At 55.8% G+C, this 10612-nt stretch overlaps 1 protein-coding gene across 1 annotated transcript in view; it reads right to left on the bottom strand.

The window, feature by feature from the left end:
• Positions 1-10612, bottom strand: part of NFAM1 (NFAT activating protein with ITAM motif 1) — a 50253-nt gene that overhangs the window by 12560 nt on the left and 27081 nt on the right. The window contains exon 4 of the mRNA XM_011978735.1: positions 1359-1457. Coding sequence (XP_011834125.1) covers positions 1359-1457 — 99 coding nt within the window. The remainder of the gene's footprint in view (positions 1-1358; positions 1458-10612) is intronic.

Genomic DNA, 10612 nt, shown 5'->3' with positions numbered 1-10612 from the left:
TATATATATATATATATATCTCACATATGTGTATGTTGGGGGAGAGGGAAAGTGAGAGTGAGAGGGAGAGAGAGAAATATTTTCATCTAACAGTTGACACCAGAATCCCTGGTAGGGAAAATACCACTATGAGATGCTGGGAGACAGGAGAGAGTATGAGGAAGTCTTCGGCCGCGTGCAAAGCCGTGGCTGACGGAAACTCCCCGGGATGGGGAAGCTGAAAGCCCTTTGAGAACCATCACATTTCACTTGGGACTATTGGCACTGCCCCACAGGGACATTTCCTTGGCCTCGCTGCCACCTGCCCCATCCTCAGCAGACAAGGCCATATCCTGGACGTCCTCTGTGTGGCATTTTGTGGCGTTATTAGAGTGAGTTGTTGTTGTGGGAACAGAAATGGCAGCACGTACGAGCAGAATCCAAGCGCCAACACAACCAGGGAGCGTGCACCTAGGGAGCGTGCACCTGGGGAACCTGCAGGGCCCCAGAAGGGCTGTGTGCCTTCCAGGCGTGGAGTGGGGAGCCCACCTGGTGGTGCCAGATCTCACGGGATGGGGACCCCAGCTGGCACTGGGTGGCATTTGTTCTTCACTTGCTCTACTTGGAGCATATGTTGCTTGTGGAGTCGAAAGGAACACAGCAAAAAGAGTGTTCCCAGCCCTCCCAGGCCCCAGCCACTGGGCAGAGGGCTGCATGCTGGCTGGTTGGCCGGGCTGGGGTGGCCTGGCCTCCTCGGCCCCTACGCTGCACCTACCGTCCACTTCCTGAAGATGCACCCGCATCTCCAGGAAGATTGTTTCGGAAAATGCCTATGACACAGCAGAGAGTAGAACAAACAGGGTCCCAACACGTGTCTCTGCTGTGACTGTGACCATGTAAGACAATGTCTGCATGTGCTAGGAGGGGAGGGAGAGCAAATAATTAAAAATCACTGATGTGTTAAGGGCGTGGGATGGCGCCTGACCTCTTCCTCTTTTTGTGATTTTTTGTTGTTTGTGCAATAAAAACAGGAGGAAGTGGTAACGGCTGTTTGGTCAGATGAAGGAGTTTCCTTCATTCCTCACCAACCTGTGCCCTCACTACCCCTTGTCCCAGAATGAGGGGCTGTGCCAAGGAGGGGAACAGGGCATGGGGGGCACCTGACATTCATATGCCTTCCAGGGACCCCGCACGTGTCATCTCTTTTCAGCTTCATAGAAATTCCATGAGGTGAGAATTGTCCCCGTTTTACAGATGAGGAACTTGAGGCTAGGAGAGGTCACACAGCTGGTACAAGACTGAGCCAGACAGACCCTGGTACAAGACAGACCCTGCCTCAGGCCTGAGAGAAGTGGAGGGAGCGGGGCCCCGGGACTCACTGTGTAGATGGATTCTGAAGGAGGCTGCTTGGGGCTGCTGGCAGATCTTGGATCTGGGCACTTCCTGGTGGGGTCCTTCCCTGGACCCCGCATCTGCTTCTGTAGGGAGAAAGGAGTCAGGGCCAGGGAAGAGCGGCTCTCATCTTCCTCCTCACACAGATCCCACCAGGGGAAAGGATGGCAGATTGTCATGAGGTCACACAGAGATTCGTCGCTCAGTCCCTCCCACTCACCCTCTCCAGGGCAACATGGCAAATGCCTACAAGACCTGCGCCAAGCCATTCCTGCACCTGGAGACACAGGAAATGGAAAAGGCCCGCACGAGGTGTCCTGGACAGAGCACCTGGCTGGTAGGGACACAAGCTACTGGGCCCAGTGCCAGTAGGGCAGGGCCCCAGGGACCGAGCCAGCAGCTGTGGGTGGGCCCCTAGTGGCGCCAGCCAGGTCCAGTGTCCAGTCCTGCTCTGCTGTCACTGGCTCTGGCCTCGAGAGAGCCACTTCCCCTCTCTGGGCCTTGGTTTCTTTTTTAATTCATTTATTATTATTATTCTTATTACTATTTTGAGATGGAGTCTTGCTCTGTCGCCCAGGCTGGAGTGCAATGGTGCGCTCAGCTCACTACAACCTCCACTTCCTGGGTTCAAGCCATTCTCCTGCTTCAGCCTCCCCAGTAGCTGGAAATATAGGCGCGTGCCACCACGCCTGGCTAATTTTTGTATTTTTAGTAGAGACGGGGTTTCACCATGTTGCCCAGGATGGTCTCGATCTCTTGACCTCGTGATCTGCCCACCTTGGCCTCCCAAAGTGCTGGGATTACAGGCGTGAGCCACCATGCTCGGCCATGGGTCTTGGTTTCTTCAGCAATAACCCTCCTTTGTGAGATTGTTGCAAAGATACAAGGAGGGCACAGGGACTCGGTGCCTGGTGCTTAGGAGGTGGTGCTTACAAGGCCCTTGGTCAACCAACACACACTTGATAGCACTGGCAAGCCAGGCAGTGTGAGGAGGTAGGCACCGTCCCTACCCTCCTGGAGTTTAGGGACCAGTGAAAAGATGGAGGATGAACCAGTAGTTTTGCCAAAACCTGGTATGCGGGTTGACCGCCAGGCACAGAGCCTCTGGCACATGAGGAGGAAACCAATGCCCCACTGGGCAGAAGCGATATTGAAGGTGAAATCCCAAGGGCAAGAAGTTCATTTAGCAAGAGAGGGAGGAGGGAGCCCCAGGTAGAGGGAACAGCATGTGCCAAGGCCTGGAGGTCTCGAGGCACTTGGAGAAGGTCAGCATAGGCTGGGCGCGGTGGCTCATGCCTGTAATCCCAGCACTTTGGGACTCGGAGGCCGAGTCAGGTGGATCACCTGAGATCAGGAGTTTGAGACCAGCCTGGCCAATATGGCAAAACCCCATCTCTACTAAAAATATAAACATTAGCCAGGTGTGGTGGTGTGCGCCTGTAATCCCAGCTACTCAGGAGGGTGAGGCAGGAGAATCACTTGAACCCAGGGGGCGGAGGTTGCAGTGAGTCGAGATCACACCATTGCACTCCAGCCTGGGCGACAGAGCGAGATCCCGTCTCAAAAAAAAAAAAAAAAAAAAAAAAAAAAAAGAAAAAAAAAGAGAGAGAGAGAGAGAGGTCAGTGTGTGACCGGAGAGGGAATCCTGCCTGGGAGGTACAGGCATGGTGTGGCCATGCAGGCTGTGTGAAGAGCACAGGAAACATCTGAGGACTGGAAGTGGGAACGCCAGGGTCAGAACTGTGCTGGAGAAAGCTCCCGCTGGTCATGGTGGAGGCTGGGTTGGGCCTGCTGAGGAGGTGAAGGCTGGGAGAGTCAGGAGGCGGTACAAGCGGCCCTCCAGAGGCAGAGGAAGATGGCCTGGACATCCCCCCTCATTGCAGGCACCACATTGCCACTGCTGACAGTGGAGCCACAACTGCCTCATCTCAGGGCAGAAGCTAATTAAAAACCCTGGCCTCCTGCCAAACCCCAGCCCATTTACTGCGGGATTAGCCGTTGAGAGCTACTTAACTCGCAGGCAGAAGCTGGCGCCACCCCCAGTCACAGCTCATAATGGCTCAGAGCATGGAACCAGGTAGGGCTCTCAACACCTGACCTGCCTTCTCTCACAGGCCCTCTGCAAACCGCAGGTGAATCTTTCCACCCTCTCTGTTCTGTACATGAGGGCGTGAAAGCTGAGACAGGGCAGGTGACTTGCTGAGGCCATGCAACCAGGAAGTGGCCGAGGCAAGATTTGATTTGAATCCGGATCTGTGTTTCACCAAGATATTGACGAGACAGGAGCTGGAGTTTTCACTGCTCTGCTTAGTTAGAACGTGTAAGCCTCACAGACACAGAGAAGTGCTGGCGTCTGTGTAGCACTTGATAGTTTACGAAGTCTGCTGGGACTTGTCCTTATTTTCATTTAATTCTCATAACAGCCAGAGGAAGTGGGCATGGAATGGCCCGTTTAACAGACAGGGGGCCAGGTGCGGTGGTTCATGTCTGTAATCCCAGCACTTTGGGAAGCCAAGGTGGGCAGATCACTTGAGGTCAGGAGTTTGAGACCAGCCTGGCCAACATAGTGAAACCCCATCCCTACTAAAAATACAAAAATTAGCCATGTATGGTGGTGAGCGCCTGTAATCAATCCCAGCTACTCAGGAGGCTGAGACAAGAGAATTGCTTGAACCTCAAGTGGAGGTGGAGGTTGCAGTTAGCTGAGATTGTGCCACTGCGCTCCAGCCTGGGCAAAAACAGTGAGACTCCATCTCCAAAACAAAACAAAACAAAAACAAAAAACAGAAGGGGGAAGTTGAGGCTTGTCCAGCTGGTAAAAGGCTGTCCTTGGATCAAACCCAGATATGTATCCTCAAATCCAGGGCCGCCTCCCCTGCACCACCTGCTTCTTGAGGGCACCGTCACAGTCAGAGGCTGTGGTCCACCCCAGTGCACCTCGATGCCTCCTCCTGTCAAGGCAGCTGGGGACCTAGTGTTTGTCTCCTCGCTGAGCTGGCCGGCCTGGACACTGCCAGGGCTGAGGATGTGAGCTCATGGGCAGTGGCTCTCCCGGGAGGCTGACCTGGGCTCAGATCTTTGGACCTGCTGGGGCTGGAAAGCAAGGTCCCTGGAGCTCAGCTAGCTGTTGGTGTCTCTCCCTGGCCCTCCTACGCACTGGACCTGGGCTGGGCATGGAGGACCCCCTGGTAAGCAAGACCCACGCCTGGCCTCGAGGCTCTGTTAGTGAGACTGATGGGGTTGCCAGAGAAGTGAGTTCCACTGCGGGGTCCCAGGAAGGAGCCCCAAGTCTGCAGGGGACTGAAGCAGACGTCTCAGGATCATCTTGTGCTGTCTTCTGAAGACACGGGAGGAACTTCAAAGTTCTCCCGATCCGAGAAAGCGTCTTACGCATTGTGAACAGCTCGGGGGCAGGAGTGTCACAGACACACAGAAGAATGGACAGTTAGACAGAAAGGAGGAGATGAGCCATGGCCCGGCGCGGGTGGGGCCACGAAAGGCCAAATGCCATGGTGTTTACCCAGAGGGCAGTGTTGGCCACCAGGGCAGGGAAGTGGCCGCAGTTACATTATATAAGCCTCCCTCTGCTGCCACAGATGCAGGTTGGACTGCAGGTTGGGGCTGGCAAGGGGAAGAGGCAGGATCTCCAGGAGAGAGGCCTCCTGGGGGTGCTGGGGTGGCTGGGCCAGGGCAAGGGGTCCAGTGGAGCAGAGAGGGAGCCTTCTTTTTTTTTTTTTGAGACAGAGTCTCGCTCTGTCACCCAGGCTGGAGTGCAGCGGCGCGATCTCGGCTCACTGCAAGCTCTGCCTTCTGGGTTCACGCCATTCTCCTGCCTCAGCCTCCCGAGTAGCCGGGACTACAGGTTCCCGCCACCTCGCCCGGCTAATTTTGTTGTATTTTTGGTAGAGACGGGTTTTCACCGTGTGTTAGCCAGGGTGGTAAGGGAGCCTTCTTGAAAACTCACGTTGTACTTCGTGTGAGTTGTAGGGGATGGGGCTGCTTTGCTCCCTGCCCATCCCTGGCCATCCCTGCCCACCAAGCGCTCTGTCCTCAGGGCCAACATTTGCCCTTTCAACTGTGATTTTCAGATGAATCTCTATCGTGGGTTCTCCCACTGTGCCCAGCTCTCTGTGGCCCAAGTCTCCCCTCCCTGCTAGATGGTGGTGGGACAGGGAGTCACCAGGCCTGGGCTGAGATCCAGCTCTACACACCAGGGGTGCTGCCATCAGCAGCTCAGAAAGCCTGTTGGGCCTCAGTTTCCTCCTCTGTAAAATGGGAGCGATAATGTGCCTTTGCCACCTCACACCCTGGCCACTTCTGCCTTATCTTCCAGGTCCTCGCGTGCATTTATCCTGTCATTCCTTCCACAAGCATGTACTGCGTGCCAGGCTTCCCCAGGCGCTGGGGACACTAAGTCCCCCCCACTGCAGAGGCTGTGCTTTGGCAGGACAGACAGCATAAAGACAGAAGCCAGGGTGTAACGGAAGCCAGGGCGTGGCAGTAGAGACCCATATTCCAGGAGAGGGTGATGGAGCCCTGAGCCTGGGATGCCTTGGAAGCCCCGGAGAAGGGGCTGGCTCTGGGACAGATTGAGTGCAGGGCTTGCTGAGGGGCGGGTGTGGGGAGACAGAAGAGCCTAGCACAACTTCAAGGCTTGGTCCTGGGCATCTGGAGCACATGTGCTGGGATGCAGAGGACTTGGGGACTGAGGAGCACTGCTCTGGATGCATGAGGTGGCGGCGCCCTCAGGCTCCCACGTGGGGCTGTGGACCGTGGTCTGGAGCTTTGGGAGGGGTCTGAGCAGCAGCATCTGTGGACAGGGAATGCCGCCCGCAGAGCAGAGCTTTCACCGCAGGAACACAGACAGAGAGCGGAAGGGCTCGGAGGAAGGGGCCTGGGATGTGCCAGAATTTAGATGTCACTGAGAAGGGGGTGACCCAGCAAAGCTGCCCATGGGGTGGGACAGAACCAGGAGGGCATGGCATACTGGAACCAAGAGGAGGAGGGTGCTGTGAGGTGGGAGGCCTGCTGTGTCCAACGCCATGAGAGGTTGAGGATGGGGACGGGCCAGCTGCAGAGGGCGCCTGCTCTGGGAAGACCACTTTGACCCCTCAAGCCAGGCAGGAGCCTCCAAACCTGCTCTCATGGCAGAAATCATGGTGATCGCTGCCTTCTCAAGAGAGAGACCTCTCCTGGTACTCAAAGCGCCTCAGACCCACACCGGCGGCCCCTCTGTGCCTTCTACAACCCCATGACACAGCTCCTCTGTTTGGCATCCCCACTGGGGAAACTGAAGCCCAGGGCACCCAGCCCCAGCTTGCAGAAATTGGTGAGTGGTAGAACTGCAACTGAACAAAGGCCTGAGTCTGTACTTTTAAGCCCTGCTGATTCCTACTTCCTTTCTGCCAGAACAGGCCATGACAGCGTAACAGCTGATCTCCCCAGCCGACTGAGAGTTTAGCTTGCTGTGCTCCCCGCCTCTGTACAGGGCCTGACACATAGTAGGTACTCAGCTAACATCAATTTGAGGAATGAATGAATGATTTGTTTGTTTGAGACAGAGTCTCGCTCTGTCGCCCAGGCTGGATTGCAATGGCACAATCTCGGCTCATTGCAACCTCCGCCTCTCAGACTCAAGTGATTCTTGTGCCTCAGCCTCCTGAGTAGCTGGGATTATAGACATGCGCTACTGCACCCAGCTAATGTTTGTATTTTTAGTAGAGGTAGGGGTTTGCCATGCTGGTCAGGCTGGTCTTGAACTCTTGACTTCAGGCAATCAGCCCACCTGGGCCTCCCAAACTGCTGGGATTACAGGCATGAGCCACCGCGCCCAGCCTGAATGAATGAATTTAATGACATGTGTGAAAGGGCACTATAAATGGTAAGCCCTTCAGCAGATGTTTATTGAGGGCCTACTATGTGGGGGGCCGTGTGCTAGAGGCTGGGGCTTGGGCAGGTAACAGGCTGAGAGGTACCCGGCCTCACAGAGCTGGCCTTGAGGAAGAAATGGAGTAAGCTCAGGCGACCTGCAGATGACGAGGGCAGAGGCAAGGGAGGTGTCAGGGAAGATAGCCATGGGGTCAGGGAGGGCCTCTCTGAGCTGGGGACATGGGAGCTGGGTCCAGAAAGCAAAGGAGGAGATCTCTGGGAGGCATCCCAGGTGCTGGAACACAGAGAACAAGGAGGGCCTGGGAGTCCTCTGCTGTTGAAGGGCCTGCGGGCAGGGCTGACTGTGCCACCTGCGGGTCATCCATTCCTGGGCTCCACTCCCATCCCTCCTGCCCCAGCCCCTCCAGGCAGACTTGATGCATCTTCAGTTCTTGCCACCCTCCAGCTCTCATCTTCCCGGGGGGTGTGAACTCCATGCCCTTCCTGCCTGGCCTTTGCAGAATTCAGGTGCAGGCACTGCCCCTGGGAGGCAATGCCATTCTTCTAGACTCACCCCAGTGGGTTCGCACACTCTGCTCTGTGTTTGTCCTCACTGTCCCCAAAGCTGCCAGCTGCGGTTTGGGTCCACCCTCTGGACCCAAATTCAATTCATCTATCCACCACCGCAGGTGCTCCTGGGCCCTCTGTGCCTGGAGGGAACCTCTTTCTCCTGGACTGTCTCCATAACCCATTCTGCCACTGCCATCAGGGGCATCAGCAGTGAACCTGGGGCTCCCGGGGCTGCTTTAGCAATGCAAACACAGCAGCTGCTCTGGCCTCCGCGTTCTCTTTCCCTACCAGCCCAGGCTCTCACATCAGCTGTCCTCCCCAGGTACAGAGGGTATGTGGGCAGCAGGAAGCTTCTATTGTGTGTCAGGCACCCGACTGGTGCCTCAGAAGTGCTCTCCTGCAGATCACCGGAGGTCAGGAGTTTGAAAACAGCCTGGCCAACATGGTGAAACCCTGTCTGTACTAAAAATACAAAATTAGCCAAATGTGGTGTCGCACGTCTGTAATCCTAGCTACTTGGGAGGCTGAGGCAAGAGAATCACTTGAATCTGAGAGGCAGAGGTTGCAGTGAGTCGAGATTGCACCATCGCACTTCAGCCTAGGCAAAGAGTGAAACTCCATCTCAAAAAAAAAAAAAATGTGGAATCTCCTTCCATGTTCACTTGATGGGCAGGCTCTATCCTTATACCCATTTCTAGAGGAAGAAACTGAGGCTCAGAGAGGGTCCAAACTTGACAAGAGGACTTGCATTCACGCTGTTGGCACTTAGCCTAGTGATGGCACACATGAGATACTTTGCAGACATTCCTGGAAGCACAGGCAGGGTGGTGAGAGGAGGAGGAGGAAGAGGAAGGCGGGAGTCACTGAGGCCAGACTGGACGGGAGGGAGCTGGGACCAGAACTCAAGGCCAGGGCTCTGAGCTTTGCTCCCTCCTTTACTGATACTGTGATCCAGTCCCTGTGGTCCGGTCCCATCTTTGTAGGGCAGGAGCTGGGGGGCTCAGCAAGTGGGGGGCTCAGGGTTAAGATCTCACTTGGCCCCACTCTTCCCCTTGCCCACTGTGCTTCGTGTACACAGAGGGCACTTGTGCAGGTCACTCCTGTAAGCCTGGGTGGGGGTCTGCAGGCCGGGGGGAGTCCCTCGTCACCTGTGCCTGAAGCCCAGTTTCTGTGTCCACGCCTTAGCTCCTCCCCTGGCCTCGTTTTGAGTGCCTGGGGGCTGCTCAGTAGTGAATAAATCGAAAGATACCCTACTTGCTATCATCATGGGAAAAGCAGAAGGAGGGAGGGAGGGAATATATTGAGGGCGAGAGTCAGGGGTGTGCAAGAAAGGCCCAGGCTGGGCACATGGCAGTTGCACACACGTGCTGGCTTGGGGAGGGAGGCGGCCTGAAGCCGGCGGGTCTCCGTCCTAACTCTGGGTTCATGGAAGCTGAAGGAAGTGTTTCCCACCCATCTTGAGTCTTCCCGGCTCAGCTCGTCCCTCTGGCTGGGCTGGAGTCAAGGCCAAGCACAGAGCCCTCCTGGACTTCACAGTGGCACCCAGGGCCTACGGCTCACTTCACCCTGAAGCTCCTCAACAGGGCAACGTCAAAGTAGGAACATTCACGCCAGTGTCAGACCCACAGGAAGGAGGGGAGCCAGCATCATGGCTGAGACCCTGACTTAGACACTGGCTCATAGAAGGCAGGAAATGCAGCCCCCAGGGCTCCTGGGGATGAAAGGGGCCAAGCTCATGCTCTTTTAGCACCTCAGAGCCTTCTTGGAAAAGCGATGACACCCCCAGCCTTAAGACAAGGATGGGAAACGAAGGCGTGGGCTCCAGGCCCAGGCCTGCCACTTGCTCTGGCTCAGTCACGCTCTGACGTTCCTCGCCTGCTCTTCCAGTCCACAGCTCACCTGACACCTGCCCAGCAGGCCCAGATCCAAACACCCCCAGGCTCAGGCCTTCTCCTGGAGGGAACAGAGCAAACCGTTCCCCGAGTCCCTTTGGGTCCCCTTCCAGCCTTTCACCCGCTTTGCTCACCACTTCCCTGAGGCCACCCTGGCCCCGGCTCCTGTCACCTCTGCCTGGACTTTCCAGTAGCTCCTCACCGGGTGTCCCTCACCCAGACAGAGGGTCCATCAGAATCTAGGTCTGATCCCACCCCCTCCCTTGTCTCACATAGAGTAACGGCTCAAGTCCTTTCAATGCTCCCTACCTGGGTGCATCTCCTTCCACTTCCTATCCCTCTACTCTCCGTGAGCTCAGGCTACACCAGCCACATGGGCCCCCCCTGCGGCTCCTGGGACACCCCACGCCTGCTCCTGCCTCAGAGCACCTGCACCCACTGTTCTCCCGCTGGACAAGCCCAGCCCTGATGTGCAACTGCCTCCTTCATTCCAGGCACTTCTCCATTCCCATGCTGACCCCCCTTTACATTGCTGAGTTTCCCCCAACACTTATCGCATCTGAGATATACGACCTACTCACTGGGTGGTTCATCGTCTGTCTCGCCTCAACAGGAATATCAATTTAATGAAAACAGATTTCCTTTCTTTTATTTTTATTTTTTTAATAAGACAGTCTCGCTCTGTCACCCAGGCTAGAGTGCAGTGGTACGATCTCAGCTCACTGCAAGCTCTGCCTCGCAGGTTCAGGCAATTCTCTTGCCTCAGCCTTCTAAGTAAGTGGGACTACAAGTGCATGACCACCACACCTGGCTAATTTTTTTTATTTTTAGTAGAGACAGGGTTTCACTGTGTTAGCCAGGATGGTCTCAATCTCCTGACCTTGTGATCTGCCTGCCTTGGCCTCCCAAAG

Source organism: Mandrillus leucophaeus, unplaced genomic scaffold (assembly GCF_000951045.1).
Source record: "Mandrillus leucophaeus isolate KB7577 unplaced genomic scaffold, Mleu.le_1.0 Scaffold2, whole genome shotgun sequence".
NCBI lineage: Eukaryota > Metazoa > Chordata > Mammalia > Primates > Cercopithecidae > Mandrillus > Mandrillus leucophaeus.
This window is presented reverse-complemented; position numbering and strand designations above follow the sequence as displayed.